Source organism: Pangasianodon hypophthalmus, chromosome 15 (genome assembly GCF_027358585.1).
Source record: "Pangasianodon hypophthalmus isolate fPanHyp1 chromosome 15, fPanHyp1.pri, whole genome shotgun sequence".
NCBI lineage: Eukaryota > Metazoa > Chordata > Actinopteri > Siluriformes > Pangasiidae > Pangasianodon > Pangasianodon hypophthalmus.
Window position 1 is genome coordinate 13,234,297 of NC_069724.1, and position 23,040 is coordinate 13,257,336.

Sequence of the window (23,040 nt, forward strand, 5' to 3'; positions counted from 1 at the left end):
CAGTGGGCCACTACCAACTTGAAAATACAATTTTAACTTTGGTTAAATGAAACTCATCATGTAGAATCAAAACTGAAAAATCCTCCTATTATCACTACAAGAACTGCTTAGTGCAAGGTTCAACAACTAAGGCTTGTTGGCTTTATTTACTTCTACACACACATTCAACTCAAGTAAACAAGAATACACACACATAGTTCACAATAGCAGTTCTGGTTTCATGAGAAGGAAAGTCTTTTTCATCTTTTAGTACATTGGAGGATGCTGTCAGCCTCCTGTTCTCGCCCACATCCATAAAAAACAGTCATAGAGCACAAGGTTTTCAAACTAAACTTGAGTGCTGAATGTCCACATCTGCAGTGGGCCACATCCATTCAGTAAAAGAACTACTTGAAAATGAAATTTTCAGTTTGTTTAAGTACATATAGCCTGTGTTGCAAGTCATCATGCGGCATGAACATGAAAAGACCTCGTATCACTACACTTATACTTATACTATATGGAACTGCTTATTCGATTGCGTTCGCTAGCTCATCCAACTTATGGACAGTTATCATCCACCATGGTTTACAAGGACACACCTTTCCCAGAATCAAGATATCTATACAGTGATGAAAAAGGCTTACTTTTGGGATTGCTAAGATATATCTCCCTTCATATTTAGCATATAGTGTAGATAATTAAGAAAAAAGTGCTACGGAAATTTTACAGGTTTATAAGATAAAAGTACAATCATTGTTTAAAGGGACAGCATGGTTATGAAATATGTTATAATAAACACATTTGACCACTTGCAGTTCTATAAGGACATGAATTATCAAGTTAATATTGAATGAATATTAATATTAAAATCAAATTTAAACAGTTTTCGTAGATATGTGCTTTTGCTATACATCAGCATATATACACCTAATTGCAGAACTTTTCAGAACATTTTTTGTACAAAACAACAAAATTTGAATGTGCCATCTTAATGTGAGAAATCTTTTTTGTCTGTGCCTTAAGGTTTTGATTTTTCTAAATCTATGCAACTGATCAGATGCAAGTCTTTATGCAATAAACACAAAACACATTAGACAACATATATTGCCTTTATTGCAACAATCGTTATATCACAGCATAAATATTTATATAAAAGAGTAATCGCTGCCCTGCAGCTAGGCTTCTGATTGGAGCATGCAGAGAAGAGGATGGGTGCTGTAAGGGAAGCCTGCTGGCACTGTGTGACGAGGCACACCAAAGGCAATGACTCCTTGACTCCCTGTTGTCATTAAATGTAAAGTGCATATCTCCAGAGGAGAATGATCTCTTCCGCATGCATGCACAATGGTTTCTTTGCCAGTCCAGGAAAGGTGTGGCCTGGGAAGGCGAGCTGCCACTAAGATGAGTCACCGGACCTAAGCTCTGGATTTAGAGCCATATGTATCTCTGACACCAATAAATCAGCATTCTTACAATCCATTTTGTGGTTTGTAAGTTACTCCTGTCCCTTATGTTTTGGACTGTTCATCCTTGCGAAATGTTTTGCTCTGCATTTTTGCATGCATGACACTCATTTATAAATGTAAGATACCCCTTGATAATACGCATTTTGTAGTGCCTCTATACTGCTTCTATTTCTTTTTTTGGTGCAGGTCTTTTTTTACATATCTTAGTCTGACAGACACTAAAAAGAACCAAACACAAATATGATCAAAATGTGTTGATGAGTATCCCTCCCCACAACATTCTACACCTCAAATTAAACGACATTTAAGTATATTACTTTTTTGCTTAAATTTACTCAATTCATTCCAGAGTATCTCTTACAAATTCTGCATATCATACCTCTGTTTGCACTGGTTAATCTCTCAGTATGGTCAACTGGTAAATCAGGATTTGTGTCCATTTGTGTCCATTGTGTCCATAGCCCAATACACGTCTGAAAACCCACTGATCAAAGAGATTTTGGATAGAGTGAAAATCTATATCTCCAGTCAAGGGCCATAGCTAGGGAGTTCTGGACCCTCTGAAAAAAATATTGATATTGGCCCCCACTGCCCTCTACCCATATCATATACAGTATAAGATATGGGCATGGAGGTCCACATCTACGGTGCCATGTAACCTAAGAGCATGCATGGCACACAATATAACACATCCATGCTTTGACTGTACGTCAACCAGTCTCTCTTCTGTTTTTCTTGTCCATTTGCTGACTGTACGTCTCTCTTCTGTTTTTCTTGTCCATTTGCTGACTTACTAAACTGAAGATACTCTGGAAATTTCTTTCCCTCTGAATCCCTGATGATGGCATGATGGTATTCAGGTCTGTCTGAACGGCAGTGGCTAGCATTCTAACGATCACCTCATGTCCATGGTCTGTCAACCTCTCTGGCCATACTCCTGGGTCAATTGTCAAAAAAATCTCCTTCCCTCTTGCCTTCATTTCTCCCTGCACTTGCTGAGCTTGGGCTGTCTGTGACTGTGTCTTGACTGGTGCTACTTTCAGCTTCTTCACTTTGACCTTTACTAACTGATCTTGGCCTACTTCCTTCCTTGCTGGGTTGAGGGACCTGGCTCTGTAGACGACAAGTACCATGACTTAAATAGTTGTATCAAAAATAAACCAATACTTTCCTATTCAGTTCAGTTAAAACAGATGAGACTAGTAAATACTAAATACAAATAATAAAGTGATTCCCTGACAAGTCAGTATACCCAATGAGTGTCTTCCTCACTCACCCTCTAAGTCATCTTTGGAATGGGGTTGTGGGTCGGATAACGCCACAGTCAAATCTGTTGTTGCAGGACATGTTTTTTTAAGCGTTTAATATCATATCACTTTGATGCAGTCTATTTGCTTGTAACAGAACATGGTAATGTTGTTGTAACAATTTTATTTCAACAGTTAAATGATTATATAAATATCACATCAAATCAATGGTATTAAGCCATTAATAACTTCTTATGAAACATTGTTTAAAGTCCTCAAGCAATTATTCAAGATAAACTAATAAAATAATAACAAAAAACAAGAAATAAATGAATTAATAAAACAAAACAATAAAAAAATACCAGCAGTATAATATAAAGGCTCACCACACAAACACACCCAGACACACAGAGACAAGCACACACAGACACACAGGCCAAATGTCCCCACAAGATTAGATATTCATGTCCATGTGGGGACATTTGGTTTGTGTGTCTGTGTGTGCTTGTCTCTGTGTGTCTGGGTGTGTTTGTGTGGTTTTACATTTGACTTCTTTTTAATTTCTCACAGCCGAATTAAACATTCAGAAATTGAAAAGAATGCAGTCGAATGTAAAATAAAACCACTTAAATTACTCACTGACTTCATTTTTGATGAAGATAATGTGCTACTGCATAATATATTATTAAATCAAGCTAATAAATATATCCATCAAAGAGAAGTGCATTGTAATCGCATTTTCTTGAGTGTATTGTTATCTTAAAACATATCACATCAGCAGCCAGCAGGTCTGTAATCCTTGTGACATGAATATCCATTTTTTCCACGTGTTATACAAAGCAACTCTATTTACATAATAGCGCAAAAAAGAGGCAGTGCGCACCAGTACAGTAAGAGAGGATGATGTGGCCGTACCAGCAGGGGGCACCGGCGGCAGCTCTTATTGTGTCCTATTCTCACCAAAGTAAATCAGGCAGCGCAATGATCAGGGCACAGCATCCCATCACATTGACATCCCTACAGTGCACTACCCTGTCCTCTTAAAGCAAGTCTTGATAGACTGGAATGCAGCAGTTCTCGTGGCCTCCCTCTCCTTCTTTTCTTTTTTTTCGTTTTTCAGGTATCCAGATTTATGTTTTTTCCCCCGACATTTTCACTCACTCAGTCTCCTGTTCTTCCACTGTAACTTTACTTCTAACTTCAACTGTTCTGTTCTCAGAGTGGCCTCAACACTGACTGGTGGGGAGAGCAGATATTTGGAAAACTTCTTTCCCATAATTGCATGTTTTTGTGGTTTTCATTAAACTCTTAGGCATAGCTGAAGCTGTAAGATATATACTATAATTATTCATAGAGTAGGGGCCTATATAGCATAACTACTGGATTTAGTGGGGCCCCCTGGGCAGTGGGGGCCCCTATAAACACCCCAATAAGGTGGTGACCTTTCACCCGTCAGAAAGATTCACAAAACAGCCTCAAGCTTGCTTGTGAGATAGTGGTTTGAATCAGACTCACTCAGTGAATCATTCAGAGCAGTTACTGAGTTCACAGCTGACTCCCTCACTCCTAATTATATTACTCCTAATTATATTACTTGCTAAGCATCTGTACTGGTTTATAAATAAATTAACCTTTCGAAAGGTTTGTTGCTTTCATTTACTGATAAACGCTAGCTGTGCTCATGGACTAGCTGTTAATTAATCGAATGTGTTAGTGTGTGTAGATTTGAAATATTCAGTTTTTCCTCATTCGGTTAGATAGGAGTTGTGCTTACATGACTGAAACCCGAGTGCATTCCCAAGATGGCCGCCGAGTGAACTGACTTGTCTTGAAAGGGACTTGCTGATCAGCCTGTCAGACACGAGACCTTTCAGGTTTCTGCTGCATGTATAATGCGACTTGTGGTTGATCAAATAACATGGCAGTGTGATCGTTCTTAAAGGACTACACCATCACAATACACAACAATATTCATATAGAACACAAAGCTTTGTATTATATTAGCATTTGAGTAAGGCAAGAGGCACGTAGCCACTATATCATGACTTGCTGGATTCCAAAGTAATAAGGATCGCTACTGATTGTGTACTACTGATAATTTAACAGGAACAATTACACAAACATGACAATATTCACTCACACAACACTTACTCACAGTATTGTCCATGGACATAAAATTAATGTCACATAAAATCAAAATACCAGCATTACTATTTTACCAGTGGGTCAGTCTCCGTTTCCTCTTGGCCAAAGTAAAAAAAAAAGGCTAAATACTGCACTTACTTTATGAATTCTTTAAAATGATTGATATTAATATTAGTAGTTATGTGATGAATAATTTAGCTCACAAGAACACAGGAGATAACTACTTACTTTTGTCGAGTCTGAGCAATCATCAGTCTGTCACTCTCCAGAGAAGGCTGTGCATGGACTGGACTGTCACTGGGAAAATGCATGTCGTGGGACTCTCCAATGTAGTTGAATGTATCATAGCGGGAAACCGATCATGTTTATGAGTTTAACGATTATGCTGGTACATTGGATTATTTTAAAATTTCATTTCCTAGTTGATGTGAACACTCTATAACTTACTATGTTTTTAAAGTGCTCTTTTTGTATGATATATAAGTGCAAAATAATACTGTCCATAAGATAAGAGAAAAAGAAGAGGAAAAAATAATAGAAAGAAATATAGTGTAACTGACAAGGAAAGATAAAAGTGATAATGTTAAAGAATTTAAAATTGAAGTTGTGTTCTCCTAAGATTGTTGGTCAGTTTCAAATGTGTGATGTACTGTATCTGTTTACTTCTCTCTCACTTACAAAAAAGTGCCATAGCAGCCTATTACCATGATCCTGTGCTAATAACATTTTTTTGGAAATGGTAATATCATGGTATTCTTTAAAGTAACTTGAAGTAAATACCATATAAATATGGTAATCATTTAGTACTATGATATTATCTTTGTACTGCCACAGTACATTATTGTTGGGGCTCTTACCTTTTTGCTTGCTCTTCTCTCCTTCCAGCTGATACTGGACTATAATATCCAATGCAAAACAGTACTGTGACAGTACCATGGTACAAAGATGGTATCAGATGGTACTTTGATATATGCCACCATACTGAATGATATAGGTATATATTCATACCTATATACCTATTCATATTATTGTATTTTTATATGCCATTGTATTTACACAGTGCTCCAAGATACTTCAAAGTATACAATGGTATTTACCTTAAGGTACTTTAAATGAATAGAAATACCATGTCATATGTCCAAAACCCCATATTATTTCCATGGTATCATGTCCGAAAAGCACAATACATGGCTTATTAGTAAATAAAATTATCATTTGACAACCTTGAGCAGCTCCTTCAGTTAATGTCTACAGTTTGTGTTTTTCTTTAAAAGCTGTCAATTTCAGTTTATCTTATTGCAGTGGAATAAGTTCTAACTTCTGTTGGCTCGTGTAATGTGTCAACAGTAAACATTAAGTTTCCATTGAAATGCAATACATAAATAATCATGAAATAATATCATGAGTATACTTAATTATGCAAATAAAAAGAAATTAATAAAGGGCAATAAATAAATGCTGATCCAACAAAGAAATGAGATTTATTTTAATTGGTATTTTTTGTGTTTAAACATGGCATGCACAGGTAATGACATGGAGCAATACACACAGAGAAGTGTGCTGTTTAGATCAGTTTTGTGCTGAAGAGCCACTAGCAAGTCATTTATTCACATAATGTTCTCTATCTTAAAATGCAAATGAGTGTAAATTACAACATCATCATATATATCTAAAGGATTAAAGCCTGTCAGGTAAAACATGAGCTCAGCTCATTAGTGAAGGCTCCAAGAATTGAAAAGGGTGTCAGATAAGAGAGACATCCAAAATGTGCTGTGCTGTGGGTTCCCAGGACATAATTATTAAGCCTTAGTTCCCAGGTCATGATTACTAAGCCTTATTGTAAACAATAATATTATATTGGCCTTGCCAACAGTCTACATGCAGACTACACGTAGACTACACGGTGACGTCAACAGCTAGTCAATACACAACACAGTAGTACCTAATTATGAAACTGGAGCTTTCTGTTTGCCACAAAGTTTCATTATTTAAGAGAACAAAAAAATGCTCTTCTAAGGTTAGAACTAGGTCTGTGTACTTTTACTTTCATTCAGTTTTCTTTTTTTAAATCTGAAATGAAATTTGGGAAAAGGTCTCTGTTATCTTTTCCAATACATAAGAATAAATACAGCAACCATTAAGGCCTTTGCTTTCAGAAAATATGATTATTGAAAGTAACAAATACATTATATGATGCATTTTCTTTTTTTTTTTCCCCCAACAGGTTATTTTTATTATCAAAATGTTCATATTAATTAAATTAATATAATTACATCTGTTCTGACCTGCTTTTGAATGTGGAAATGGAGCTGAGTGTGCTATAGGGAGTTCATTTTGTGCCAAAATTTTCAAATAAAATAATAAACATCAACAAGCAAAATATTGATTCTAAAAATGTAAAAAAAAATATATGGTAGAGCTAATGGAGCCAGGTGCAGCAGGGAAACTATATTGTAGTTGCATTAAAAAGCTGAAATAAATATATGAGGAGCTACTGAATTGTCAGCTGGATGCTCCAGAAACATTTGCCGGATGGCAATTCACAGAACAAACTGTGTGCTGGGTGATTGATGTGATTCTGTGTGCTTTCTTCAGGCACCGTGACCGTAGATGTCCTCTATGGCTGAAAGTTTGTTTCTTGTGATGAATTCTACTGTTCTCACCACTCTCTGGAGAGCCTTGCGCTTGAGAGTGGTGAGAACACCAGCTACTTTCTCTTAAGCCAGTCCCTGATTAAAGTAAAAAGGGATGTATTCCTAATCATGCATTCTGACATCATGAGAAAATATTTGTGACATGGAGACAATAACATATTTTCAGAGACACTAGAATATGGTTCAAGTGAAGCCATGATCCTAAACTGAAGGCATTCATATTCTCACTGGAAAAAATCTAGCCAAGGCTAAGGGCCTAAATTACTTCCAGGCTGCAACAGAGTAGCCCAAAGAAAAAGATTATAATGGATATTTTTCATTATTACATTTTCAGTTTTGTATTTTATGATTGAAACACATTATTTTAATAAATAACAAAGAGAAAAGAGATCATACTGAATTTACATTTCCAAATATTTTGAAAAAGGAACAATTATTCATGAACACATTGATTACAGCATTTATACACCTCACAAAACCATTGATTTTTGTTTTTTTATGTTTTTTTATGAATTAATGCAAAAGTACAGCCATTAACTGAGGATTTTTGTGCCAAATTAGTGCTAACTAGGAAGGTGGTTGGACATGTCTTCCAGTGGAATGCATTCTTGCTGTTTCTAGATCTAAAAAGTCTAGAAACCACAATCATGGATTGTCCATTTCCCAACACAACAGTGTATGAGACAGTGAATGATCGAACAGTCCAGTGCGGCTTTCAGTCACAGTCAGTATCCAGTTGTTTCTGCAGCTGTAATTCTATGTACTTCATAGAATGTGTACATCATCACTTGGTAAGAAACTTTAAATGTTATTATCAACAGTTTATAGTATTGATCATGTCTGTTTCTGCTTTGTTTTGTTTTCTTGGTCTTGATCTAGCTTTTTTGCAAGTGGTTGTTTTAGGTGTCATTGAGCAATTACACAGAAATCAGAATAATCTAGTCTGAAGAGTGCCTTCATTTATCTTTTCATTCCATCCATGAAGATTTGGACTGCCCTCTCTGCCAATTTATTGGAATACAAGTGAAATGGAGCAGAACTAACATGCTGTATTCTGTTCAGTTTCATGAATGTCTGGAACGCTGCACTTTTCATTCAGTTAATTCAGTTACAGTCTCTGTGGACTGGCTTCAACACGAATCAAATTTATACCTCTGCACAGTTTCACTTGGCTTTGGCTTGAAATCAGCAACACCAGTTAATTATGCTTATGGTTTAGGCAGACTGAGGTGGTTTCTCATTAAACTGTACATTTGCAGTCCTAATACACTGATGAGGATGACTCACTGCCTGTTGCCTTTGTTATCAATATCACTGGCTTAAAAAACTGCTCTAAAATTTCACAGTTGAGATGCAAATTGTCTAGCCACTGCCAACTGTACTAGACATTTTCTTCCTCCTTCTTGCAAGTATTTACTGTGAAAAACAGTCCTACCACCAATCCCATCACTTAGCCAGGAACTGCAGTCATGTCAGATCAATGTTTTCCCAGAATCCAACAGCCACCCATCCCATCCTCTTTGCCAAATATCCAAATATGTTGTATCTTCATTTAACAAAGCAAATGGACACTTGACTGACTGGACTGTATGTCTTTAGGGTTTACAAGGAAAAAGTGATTCAATGCCGTAACTCTTCAACTGCATCTCAAGGTAAGTACCAATTATAAACACGATCTATAGGCACAGAATGCGTATACACTATATGTCCCAAAGTATGTGGATATTCAGTGTGGCCATTGAATATCCCATTCCAAAGTAATGGCCATTAATATGGAGTTTCTCCTCCCTTTGCTGCTATAACAGCATCCACTGTTCTGAGAAGGCTTTCCACTAGATTTTGGACAGTGGCTGTTGGAATATGATATCTCAAGAATAAGTGGGTGAATGTTTGTAGGATTTACAGTAGATGTATAGCCAGGTTCATAAGTATTTGGACAGTAACACAATTTTCGTAATTTTGCCCCAGTGCACCACAATGGATTTGAAATGAAGATGTGATTGACGTGTAGACTTTCAGCTTTAATTCAAGGGGTTTAACAAAAACATTGCATTAACCATTGAGGAATCACAGCCATTTTACAGAGTCCCTCCATTTTCACAGGCTCAAAAGTAATTTGACACATTAACATTATAAATGTAAGGATAATTTTTAATACTCGGACGCAAATCCTTTGTGGTCATTGACTGCCTGAAGTCTGGAACCCATGGACATCATCAAATGCTGAGTTTCCCTTGAGATGCTTTGCCAGGTCTTTACTGCAGGTGCTTATTTGTGGGTCTTTCTGCCTTCAGTTTTGTCTTCAGTAAGTGAAAAGCATGCTCAATTTGATTAAAGTCAGGTGATTGACTCGACCATTTAAGAACATTCCATTTCTTTGCCTTAAGAAGCTCTTGGGTTGCTTTTGCAGTATGTTTTGCTATCAGTTTTGCAGCATTTGACTGAATCTGAGCAGAAAGTATAGCTCTATACACTTCAGAATTCATCCTGCTAATTCTATCAGTAGTCACATCATCAATAAACACAAGTGACCCAGTTCTATTGGCAGCCATATGCACCCATGCCATAACACTGCCTCCACCATGTTTGACAGATGATGTGGTATGCTTTGGATCATGAGCCCTTCCTTTCCTTCTCCATATTCTTTTCTTCCCATCATGCTGGTACAAGTTAATCTTGATTTCATCTGTCCAAAGAATCTTGTTCCAGAACTGGGCAGGCTTTTTTTTTAGATGTTTTGTAGCAAAGTCTAATCTGGCCTTTCTGTTACCAGAGTGTTACCAGTTGTTCACATCTTGAGGTAAACCCTGTGTATTTACAATGATACTTTGACAATGATACACCTACCTCCTCCAGAGTGTTCTTGACTTGGCTAGATGTTGTGAAAGGGTTTTTCTTCACCAAGAAAAGAATACTGTGATGATCCACTTTAGTTGTCTTCCATGGTCCTCCAGGCCTTTTGGTGTTGCTGAGCTTGCCAGTGCATTCCTTCTTTTTAAGAATCTACCAAATTGGTGTCTTGGCCACTCCTAAAGTTTCTGCTACCTAATAGGTCTGTTTTGTTTTTTCAGCCTCCTTCACTTGCATCAATACCTCCGGACTGCATATTTAGAGTTCCCATGAACAGCTGACAAATGCAATTCAACACTTGGAATCAACTCCAGACTTTTTATCTCCTTAATCTGTCATAAAATATTGAGGAAACAGGCCACATCTGGCCATTAAACTGTTTATCAGTCAATTGTCCCATTACGTTTGAGCCTGTAAAAATGGAGGTACTATGTTTAAAAAAAAAAAAAAGAAAAAGAAAAAAAAGAGGCTGTAATTCCTAAACAGTTAATGCAATATTTTTGTTAAACCCTTTGGATTAAAGCTGAAAGTCTAGACTTGAATCACATCTTGACTTCTTCATTTCAAATCCATTGTGGTGGTGTACAGAGGCAAAATTACGAAAAATTTCAGTCCAAATACTTACACTGTTAAAAAAAAGTGACATCCCTCCAAAATTGATGAAAGGACAAAAATCAGGGAGGCTACCAAGGGACCTATGGAAACAGTAAAGGGGCTATAGGAATAGCTGGCAAGTACTGATCACTTCTTGCATGTGTCAACAATCTCTTGTATTCTTCACATGTCTGGGCTATGGGGTAGGGTGGCTAGATGGAAGCCCTTTTTCATGGGGAAAAAAAAACATCCAAGTCAGCCTAAATTTTGCCAAAACGTGGCAAAGTCTGTTATGGTCTGCTGAGACCAAGGTAGAACTTTCTGGACATAATTCTGTAAGATATGTTTGGTGCAAAAACAAGAAAGCTTATCACCCAAAGAACAGCATACCCACAGTGAAGCATGGTGAGAGCAGCATCATGCTATGGGGCTGCTTCTCTTCAGCTGTGACTGGGGATCTAGTCAAGACAGAGGAAATCATGGAGATTTTTTTTCCTAAAACATTTGTTTTCCCTTGAATTTTGTTGGTTGCTACATTAAGGGTGGAAAAAGATCCTAAGTGATTTATCTCGGTTTCAAAAACCTGCAATTTAACATGGGTGTGTAGACTTTTTATATCCAGTGTATATGGAATTATCATTGTAACCAGCAGATAAACTGATTAGATTTTGGAATTGATCTAAACAGGGTCAAGATCACAGCAGGTCAAATGTCTGAAATAGTTTTCCTTCAGTAGTTTCCTTCCTGTTTGAAACATATGTTATCTGTTTGAAGGGTATTTCAGGCATGCAAATTCGCAACGAGAAGGACTAGACTTGTTGGCGGCAGAGGCATCCCCGTTGACGCCGTTGGCATCAAGTTCTACTAGTTACTAACCTTTATTTTGTTCTTTCTTTTGAGCCAACTGAAACCCAGTTGATGGAAAATAATAAAGGGTTGGTGTGTCCCTGTCAGAAAGGAGATGAAATATAAAAGGCAGGTTAATCATCCAGTGCTGAGTTTTATGACTGGATTGCAATCTGCTTCACTTTTAAATCACTTTTAAATGATTTTATGTATGGTAGAACAATATAATTTTTTTTTTTACATTAACATAACGTTACATTACATTAACATAACATGTTAATGTACACCAGATGGTGCTACTGAGTGTGATAATCTACATTTCCTAGTTCTTTTTAGTATGAGTAAATTTCCCTGCCACAGGCCAAATGATGCATAAGCAGAAATGTTTCATTGATGTGTAGTTTATTTCAGTGAATTGTTTATAATGTACAAGGATAAGCATATACATGCACACACGTGAAACATGAATCCCGGTCAGAGCCATCTAATTTGTGAGCTACGGAGCCATTCGAATAATTTCTTACCTACATCTGGCAGAGAGGTGGCAAGTTGTAGAAAGAAGAAAGACATGTTCAGTAGAGAAAAGGTTCACTGTGAGAACATCAGGAATGATGCAGGAAAATCACAGAAGCAAACATAATGCCTTGTCACAGTTAAGATTTATTCATTCAACATTTCACATTACAAATATTTAAAAATTATGCATATTGTTATAAATAGTTGGCTGCAAACAATTAAATAACATTAGATTTTTCTTTTTGTTTCACTAGCACTTACAGACCAACTCCTAGAATATGGACATTTGTATAACATAACTTAATTACAAAGGAAAATACAAAAATAGGAACTTATAAAGTGAAATGACAATACAAATTAAGGTGATATCTTAAGTAAAAAATGCTATTAATAAATACAACAACCTTCCCATACACAGTTAAAAACTATTGAAATTTTGCCATTAAGTAACATCATTAACAGACATATTTAAATATTTCTTTTCCTTCAGAAAATGTGAACCATATATTGTGGAGCACAATATAGCAATTAGTAAAAACTAGACACTTTAACATATTAAAAGCTTCACCTCAAAAATATAACAAAAATCTGATCAAAATTATAAAAATTAATTATACATTCCAATTAAAAATATACCAATAAACAGCTAAATACATTATTGACCTAATAATTACAATGCAATCACAGTAGCTTGAAATAAAATAAGCAAATGAGCACAAAAACCTTTAATGTTTTAAAAATAACTTCAATTATTTTATATTAGTACAAATAGTTTTGATTTCTGTTCTTTTTTACAAACACCAGCATGAAAAGGATTACAATAACAGTAGAAAATGACTGTGAAAAACATATTAACATCTTCTTTTAAATGTCAGCAATTAAAAATGGCATTAAAGAATTACATTGCAAAGAGTCCTTATCTGGAAAAAGGTTCAAAAAAAGTATTGCACATAACAACTCGAAGTTAACTTGCAACATTTACCACATTCAAGTCTTAAAGTTCCCCTTCCTCCAAATAGGTTTCTGATTTTACCTCAGACAGACAGTAGGGATGAAGTTCTCAAGTCTTTTCAACAGTGTCTGATAAATTGCTCGTTCTGCACGGCTAATTTTTTTATTCTGAAAGTTCTTTCTTTGCTTAAATGTTAGCTTTTTTTTCCTGTGCGTCCTGAATGTACTGGAATATGGGGAAGGCATAAAAGAGTAATATACAAGAGGGTGCAGGGTGTCCTTAACAAATTAAAAGTTTAGAAACATCTGGTGCACAACCACAACAATTAATTTTCATATTTAATTCATGTACTTATTTTTGTCATCATGCATGCTAAGGATTACAATAGGAGCTATTTGGCAGTTCAAGAATATATATTTTTTAAATGGTAAAATATCTAAACATCAAACATCCATTCTTGTGATACGAGAGTCAGCCAAATTTAGCATTCTCCTTAGATTATAGTTTATATTCCAGCTATGGAGAGGAAACCAAAATGACAAGTATTTCCAACTAGGATAACCATTTTGAATATTAACATTAATTTAATGACAACTTGTTCTTGCCATGCTGTTTAATTTTTTTTTTTAAATATATATTGTCATTAAAATCTAGTGTACAAGATCCAAGACCTTAAGCATTATACTTTGATCTTTCCTCTGCAGATCTGAAGTCGCATCAACTCAAGTGTGCGCTTAGTTGTAAAGATTCCTCAGCACTGAAATGTATAAAAAGCATAATTGAAAATAATATATATTAAAATCACTTGACTTTTTTTTCTCTTAAAAGAAAATTTCCATATATGCAGATCTCTCAGTAACAAAAGTACAAAAGCTACCTTTCACAATGCGAAAAATTGAGGTATTGCAAAAAGGAGTTTTCCCATCTGTGAAAAATGTGCCTAAAATGACTGTTGAAAAAACAAAAGTATTTAGAAAAGTAGTGCATAATAAATGTTCATATGTGCATGACAAAATAATTTAGCTAGAAAACACTGTACCAAAAATCATTAGGCCATGTAGAAAATAATCTTTATCATCTCATTAACAGCAAATTCTTCAAAAAGTGTTTTAACTTCTAAAATGTATAACCATAACACCCACAAGCTTAAGTGGTGGTGCTGCGTGGGTGTGCTGGAACATCATCAAGCCAACGCGAGGATACGTTTCTCACTAGTGTATGAAGTTTACAATTCATCACTATGTCCCTGACATTTTATGCTAGCACTATCAGATGGTCAAAGTCTGGAATCATTACTTGAACTGGATGCTATATTCAAAGTACAACATTTCAGTTCCAAAACCTTAACAGCTAGCAGTTTCTCAAAATGATACCCGACTGCTGAACTACATACGTCTCCTTTTTTGACCTTTGGAAAAGAAGCAGGTGGACTTGCGGAAAAGCCAGCATGCACTATGCTCATTGTTTTTTTTTCACTAGTGTTACTCTGGATTTTGACTGCATGCTTATCAGTTCAAGGCCAATCTTTGGTTCGTTGGAGTTCATCTGGTCTCAAATATCGAAGGGAGTGAGGGGCAAAAAAATAATAAACTGAAATGAGACTTTCACTTGAAGGAGAAAAACAAGAGTGAGCCATCTTGCTCACTACTGCACAGCCATCTTTGGTTCCCTAACATCTGAAAAAGAAAAAAAAAAAAGAAAAGAAAAAAAAAAAAAACCTATGCTGCAAGTCAAAGTGGATAAAGTAGAGTGGTAATGTGAACTACCTTCAGTTATGCTTCAAAACTTCGGCTGAGTGGATACTGCAGAACAAGAGGTATATGGGATATTTTTTTCTTAAATATCTTTAGCACTTTTTTGCCATCAAACCTGTGTTAGGTTGAATGTGTCAAAAACTGGCTAAAGACCTGGAAGTTAGCATACATTGTTGGACAAAACAAGAATTGCCAGCCTTAAGATAAGCTGAAGAAAGCTATTTTTAGTTCTGCAGGGCACCATGGAATTAAAATTCCTTGCTGTTAAACCAGCTCGTACGCAGACTACTGCATCCTCCACACCATACATTCCCCACTAGGATGCTCTGTTTCACTGCTAATCTTATTTTTAATTCAGGAAGTGACAACACATGTTTTCTAACTGTCTTTTCTGCTGCCAATTCCCTTTTCTGTGGTCAGCATGCAAAGGGGAGACCAGCTTGATTTCTACATCTTGCTCAACAAACTAGCAGCTATGCTTGAGGTATAAGTTTTCCTGCAAAAATGGAGATCAAGCCCAGACATATGATGTGGAATCGATTCTTCTGAATTACTGATTATAGATTAGTGTGTGTGTTTATATATATATAAAATTGTTATTTTGCTGTTCTTAAAACCCAATTAAGCTTTGGTTAAACACTGGGCTCTTACACTGCATCTGCACTCTATTCGGAAAAGAAATAAGTGCACTCTTTGCAACACCTTTTCATGTCTGCTCTGTAGCCTTTTGAATCAAATAAAAATAAAATGTAATACTTCTAATTGAGCCACAACAGGTACTGAATAACAAATTACCAATACTCAATATTTCATGTCTGTGCACCAAGAAAATGAAATCTAATGGCATTACCTAAATAGTAGAGATGCATCACACATTGTATTTTCTTCCTGAACATTTTTGGATTGACATCCACTAAAAATTAAAATTAATGACATTTTTTTTTTTTTAGATTAAATTAAAAAGGAAACAGCAACAGAAAGTGCATTTATTAGACAATGATTTTGCGACTCCTACCCTTCTCTCCCTCGTCTCTCTCACTCCCTGCCTGTGTAACCTCAGTTCCAGCGGAAGGAGATGTGGCGAGGTCGGTCACCACCCTCCTTCACCAGTGGTTTGTGGAACTCTCGGCCAGCACGCGAGTGGATGGCCGCCCAGCAGTATTCACAGTAATACTGGAGGCATGTGACATTGGCGCAGAAGAAAGGAGCGAACTTGCCTCCACACCGTGTGCCCTGGCACTCATCACACAGCTGGTCGTCCAAGACATATGGCTTCACTTCCACCTGCCGAGAGAGCGGGAGAGCTTAAGTCAGGGATCTAAAGTGAAATAAACGCATACTAATAACTAACGTCATATAATAGTACTGTATATAATAGCATATAACTCTTGAAACTGATTAAATACATTTAGTGTGCAGCCTAACAAAGTACTTAAACTTTCCAGTACAAAGCAACAATTAAAAAATGGCACTGTGTGAATACATTATGTTAGTTAAAATGGTATATTTTGCTTCTTTTATGAAGGGAGGATAGTGTAGTTTTGGTGAGAGCCAGATCTGACCCGTTTATCGATCTCTCCATGCTGCAGTTGTACAAAACGAGCACTGATAGCAGCAATGTAGCTCTGCTGATTAGAAAAGGCAACCCTCCCTGCTCCCTTAGGGTACTTCAACTCAGGGTCTGTGTCAATCCCTGCGTAGCACACGCCACCATACAGCCTGTCCATGATCATAGCCAGCTCCACTATGATCACAAAAAACAAACACAGACATCTTTTGAGTGGAAAATCACGGAAGACTTTATAAAGGAAAACTACTATTGTGAATTTAGTAAAATTATGAATTACATAAATACACGACATGAAAAGTAAGCATTGTTAAAACAGGGAAATCGCCCTGAAATCCAGAATACCTGCACGTAGAGGGCGTGGTACCCCACCCACAAAAATGGTCTTTCTAGGATCGAGTGGCTGAGATCCATCCATCACAAAGTCACTATCATTCAGATTCCAAGGACGTATCTGGACCTGTTGTTGTAGAGAATATCAGCTCTGTAAAATCACTTATAGCTTATAGAAAGCCAAATGCCATAGGTTCCATCAATTATTATGGAGTTCTATGCAGAAAATTGACGTATAGAATTTTACTAATAATAATTAAAACCAACCAATAATTATATTGCCAGCATTTCATTAGTTTAGGATTTTATTCAATTTGGAGCTCCTCTTAAGCATATTTTCCCCAGAGCACAGCAGCACTGTGTCCAACGTTCTGTTAATCAGTGTTGTTGAAAACACAGTATTGTCTGCCATGCAAAGCAAGGGCATGATTTCTAGCTGTAAGCACTACAAAATACAATATTAGCATTTTGCTTTGCAACTTATACACATAATCTAAACAGCACATGAGCTGTATTTCAGGCCCTATCTTACTGCAGAAGTGCACGCTCTGGCACTCATTAAAATCTAATCTTCATGCAAGTTGTAAATACGATTGTAAGTGTGAAAGTCTCATTAGATTAATAAACTTTGTGATAATATACGGTGGTAATGCATGTTTATAAAATTCTGATGTACAAATATTTTCATGTATACAAAATCAGTGCAAGAAAGCACAGACACAAGTGCTCCACATCCCACAGCCTGTGCTCCGTGTGAAATGGGCTTTATACTAGAGTTGTGTATCCCAGACAGGAACCCAACAAAAAGTTGCAGGAAAGTATTTTTTTTCTTCTATGTTCTATGGCTATGTTCATTAACATGAGAACATATATGGTGCTTGCATGATGCTGCATGACGCATGTACTGATTTTATTCATTTATCTTCACTAACTGCTTTATCGTAGTCAAGGCCATGGTCACCTGTCATGGTTGTATAACCATCATTATACACATACAGCTATGTTCCAAGAAAGATGAAATACTTTTTAGCTTTAAAAATGGTATGATGTTTCATGTATAAAAGAACTTACAGGTTTGTCTTTAATGGTGGGGCTGGACACACATAGGTATAGCTTGCCATCTTCTTCAATGCAAGCATCAATCAAAGCCTGGACAGAACTCTCATCTTGGAACAGAAGGAATGCATAACCTTTAAGGGAAAACAAAAAAATTCATTAACATGGTAGTGCCAAGTACGTTATATATTAATCAGTTACTACAATCTGTACATTAAAAAAAAAAAAAATAAATAAAAAATAAATAAATAATAATAATAATAAAAAAATAATAAAAATAATAATAATAATAATAATAATAATCAGGGCCATTAACTGTGCATGAATGCACTGTTGAGGTGAGATAAGTCTACATTCTGTCCACAGAAATCTGTAAAAAAAAATTGCCAGGAACAATGTTGAAATGTCCATGCCTCTGGTGTGTTACAGTTTCCATCAATTTGTTTAAATTTTGAATAGCATAACAAGTATGTAAATGAAGAAAAAAAATTGCTAATCTTTTTAGATAAGGTGGAAAGGTTTTGTTAAAGACACGTCGAAAAGAGAATGGAAATATATTGTTAACGGAGTTAATGCTGTATCCATTCTATCCACACATTCAAAGCTGTAAACCATTGATCTCAATTTCAGGCCAATATAATATGCCACTTGTGGTAGAAAGCACAGCAGTAGCTTTCCTAGCTACCATGACAGCTAGACACTGCCCATGCCTACATTCAAAATTGCATTATGCCAAACTAGATAATGTGTCAAAACAGTATGTCATCTATGTTAACAAGTCAGTTTAGTAAAAATCGAATGCCAGTATGTTAATAGCATGTGGTTCTGAATATTGCCCATACCTATAAAACAGACATTTTTGACAAACGTTTTTGTAAAATTACTCATAATTTGAAATTCACTTAACATTTTAAAATGTAAAGGAATACCTAACAATCTTCACATACCTTTTGGTGGAAAGTAAGACTTGCTCTCAGCCTTGTGAGGCCAGTCCACAAACAGATGTCCAAAGCGACGGAAACTAGCCGTAATCTCATCTAGAAAGGATGACACCACATATAAAAACATGCCAAACTTCTCATGCTTAGGCTACTTTTTCCAACTGTTACTCAAATGGGTTAATACCTTCATCTATATCTGGGGGAAGACCACCCACAAAGACCTTGCGCGAGTAACGCTCCACTCGCTCTCCATTTTGATGAGGGAAGCAGTGGGGAGAGCCCAGGCCAGGCAGGCTCTGCTCCGCCCTCTCCTCGTCTGGAAAGCCATCCTCCATTGGGAACAGGGACGAGTGACCTGGAAAAGAACCACTGAGAGATCAGTAGCTGTCTGGCTATTCTAACTAAGGTTTACTTAAAAGTACCAGTGAAACACACATGAAATGTTAATTATTTTCAGGCCCATAAACTACTCAGAGGCAGGCACTATAAATAAATTGTGCATTTTAGGTCTTTTTTTTTCTTCAGCATTTACATCAGCCATGAACTGTAAACAGGTTTGTTTTATCTCAAAAGTTTAATATCACTTTGGAAATTTCCTTAAGCTTAATAAAATGTTAGCTGAATTCCTAGCTGGGACTCATGCCACAGTACGGCTGTGTAGTCCTGTTACAGTTGGCCACATACTATGCTGGCTGCTTCTGAGCTTAAAATACAACTGCTACTTTCATGACAGAATGCAGGCCCCAAATGTCAAAGAGTGTGCATATGTAATCCTGCCACACGCCCAGTGTTCCCGGGACTGGCTCCGGATCCACCGCCACCCTGACCAGAATAAAGCGGTTGCTGAAGTTGAATGAATGAATGAATATGCATATTTGCTACTTCAAAAAGAACTAAAAGCCTGAATTCTATTTGTTTTTCACTTAAAATTAGGGAAATAAGGTATAAAATATGCAAGGAGTCACAAAGTCACAAATGGAGATGAACATTGCACATGTGCATGCATAATTTTTCCCACAACACATCATGCATTCATTGGTACTGGCATCATTTTCTACACTCTTCAATAACAGTTTTTTTTTCATGAACTCTTTCTCCTTACTTAGAATTTTTAAAAAGATTGTTCTTTACCTCGTCGCCTCCCATAATTCCTTGCTGCATGTAAAATAAGATCACATGTAAGGTAACGTGGGAAAATGTTTTTGTTTCCTCTACATTACCTACATTTCAGGTTAAAATGGTCTATATACTTTACGTTCTCTTTTATTAACAGCAACACAAAGAATATGATGGAGCAGTATGCATATCAAACTACATCAACACTTCTTAGTGTCTCCCACACACAGGTTATATTTGGGCAGTGCCTCCAGGTATATGGAGCCTCTCCAATATATTTCGACCCATTACAAAAAATTGTTAGCATTATTTTATTAATCCGCATTAAAGAAACACCACAATTTGGCTGCTAATTAATGCTAATTAATTAAACAAACATGCATTTATTGTGTTGTCATGATAGACCACTACTCATCACAGAATATTATTTATTTGTTGTGTGCTTCCTGACCAAATTAGTGCTTGACAGCTTTAATATACAGTAATTTTCTTTAGTAGCATCATCCAACAGTTTAGTAACATCTCATTAACAGTCCTGTATGATACATACACTTTTCCAGCAAATTGTACTGCTGTTCTCAATACCACATTATCTTATGAGTCAATTAAATATTTTTACAGATGCACAAGCATAATTTAGTCACATATATTTTAACTACTACTGCATATTTATCATGGACGCTGATACATTCATCAGTTCATGCTGTTACTGCAGTTTCGAGTCGGAAAAAGATATTAATATACTCAAGTGTCTGTACTGCCAAGAAACTATATATAACTATTTGGCCCAGCAATGGATTCTCCTACCAATGTAGTTAGCCAAAATCCTTTGAGATGGTACCTGTCCTCTTATTGCTTCATAATAATTCATAATTCAGCATATACATCCTTATGTACATCAACAGCTCGAATACCAACTGGTTTCACTCACACGCATCAGATATGTGCAAACTGGAGTGAGTACTGAAGAGTACCTACCTAACCAAACAGAAAAATCCAAAATCTTTCCCCCCTCTATATTTCACTAATTGACACTGTTCCAATTGTCATGTGATATTTTATACACAATGTTGAGCTTATTTGGTCCACACTAGCTCAAAATGCCAAGAGCTGTTGCTAGCTGAGTGAAATCATAGCATTAGAAAATCAAAAGGGTTTAGACGATGTTTTTATGCAGGTTTAGGCTTGTCTATAGAACATTATACAGTAAATAAGGAACAATTACAAAATTATTAGCTTTCTTAAAATGCCTCTTACATTCTCATGACATTGGGAAATGGGTAGATTTCAGCTAACCCTCCATCATGGGGCAAGGTTAGGTAATTATAAATATTTGCATCAGCACATGTCTTGAATCTATGCAAATAAGCTTTAGCTGAGGGAGCATGGGCTAACACCCCCCACCCTTTTAGCAACAATGACTAGCACTAAAACACTGGGATAGTGCTTCCCAGGCACAAACATACTGTTAATCTTGCTGACTCTGTCAACACCGAGCTCGCTGGGCCTGTCAGTCCATCTGCTTGTACTGGGTTATGCTGCTAGCACAATAAAGCAATAAAATCATCTACGCACCATTTATAGGCAAAGGGTTGTCTCCTCCTGGATGGGTGAATCCAAGGCGACCTTTGGAAAAGGAGGGTATAAATCATTTAGCCCATGTCCAACAAGCAGTACAGAACATCTGTGTCCACTGGCCAGTTAAGGTTTGTGAATGTACTTCGAATGGAAAAACTGCATTATAAACATATGTACTTAGGCCTGCCTGCTGTAAAAATTGTCATTAATACTGCTTTTAAGGTGTTAAATATTTCAGTCATCAATCATTAAAAATTGTCCTCTTATTTAGGCACATCACTAATTGTACTGATACCGAACAATTTCAGCATTATTTGCCCACTGGGAAAAGTCATGCAGAGAGAGCTTATAGCTTAAATTTCTCCATTTCTTTACAAAACACTGCATCTATTTCCCCAAGCTACCATCAACGGGTCTTTGTTGCACACTGTCAGAGAATTGTCACATAAAAATAGAAGCTACTTTACTTGAGGCTACTTTTATAAATTAGAGGCTCTGCAAGAAATCGGACTAGCTATTGAAAACTCCCATGCATCTATCGCAAACATAAAAAAGAGGAAGTAGTCGGTATGTTTTTTTTTTTTTTGGCAAGCTTTACAGGACCCTGAAATTCTAAAGTTGTTCCCCATCTTTTTATAACTAAATATAAACATGAAAGAGTAGACTGCTAATCACAATACTGTGCTGACTGGCTCTTTTCTACAGATTACATACGGTATAGAAACAATGTAGAGCCCCTAGAGAACGCTAGTTTAAAAAGGCCAAAAACTTGCTGTAGCCAAAAACGTCTCTAAGGGATTAACAACATTTATAACCAATTAGTGTAACAACTTTCAAAGGCTCATTCCTATTATTGCCACGGTGAACTCTCTCAATGAGTCAGTTTCTCTGAATTTTTTCCCATCAAAACAATATGAATAACCATCTTCACTCATCAGAAAGGAAACAATGGAATTACCAGTGAAATTCCCCTTTAATAATGCTCCAGTGTACCCATTCCTCCTCCAGCAAGGCACTACAGGAGCGAGGCCAGTGCCAATGCTGGAGACAGAACAATGTTTTGTTGCTGCAGAGAGAACAGAAAACCCTTTCTACTGGCACAGGACAGTACTGACAATGCCAGAAGCCTTTCAAAGCTTTTAACACCAGAGTTTCTCTCTGCCTCATCCCATCACTTGTATAACATGTATTTTCCAACAACAGTGGGTGCATCCTCCCTGCTGCCCAAGTAAGGAAATGGAAACAGGGCTACAGTGGAGACAATTATGTTTTAATTACTGGAGCTCCTATTATAAAGACACTTATTTAATCCCAAACCTTGATGGCACACTGCTGGAAGCAATTCATAAGCTTAACAATTTAGTAAAAGGCGAGCAATACAAGGCAGGAAAACAGAAATACGTGAGGTCTCAATCAAAGCGTGCATAGAACAGTTTCTAATCC

At 36.5% G+C, this 23,040-nt stretch overlaps 1 protein-coding gene across 8 annotated transcripts in view; it reads right to left on the bottom strand.

Annotated features, from left to right (window-relative positions):
* Nucleotides 1-12,424: 12,424 nt before the first annotated feature.
* The window catches only part of cpeb4b (cytoplasmic polyadenylation element binding protein 4b), a 37,330-nt gene continuing 26,714 nt past the window's right edge, over nucleotides 12,425-23,040 (bottom strand). For 2 of the 8 annotated variants that reach the window (XM_034311076.2, XM_026940934.3), the window contains exons 4-11: nucleotides 21,595-21,645; nucleotides 20,035-20,058; nucleotides 19,088-19,258; nucleotides 18,910-18,999; nucleotides 17,978-18,096; nucleotides 16,919-17,033; nucleotides 16,569-16,750; nucleotides 12,425-16,290 (exon numbers count right to left, since the gene is read on the bottom strand). In XM_034311076.2, the coding sequence (XP_034166967.1) occupies nucleotides 16,063-16,290; nucleotides 16,569-16,750; nucleotides 16,919-17,033; nucleotides 17,978-18,096; nucleotides 18,910-18,999; nucleotides 19,088-19,258; nucleotides 20,035-20,058; nucleotides 21,595-21,645 (980 nt within the window). In that variant the 3' untranslated portion in view covers nucleotides 12,425-16,062. The remainder of the gene's footprint in view (nucleotides 16,291-16,568; nucleotides 16,751-16,918; nucleotides 17,034-17,977; nucleotides 18,097-18,909; nucleotides 19,000-19,087; nucleotides 19,259-20,034; nucleotides 20,059-21,594; nucleotides 21,646-23,040) is intronic. The other 6 variants (XR_003404381.3, XR_003404380.3, XM_026940936.3 and 3 more) reach the window with 6 other exon arrangements.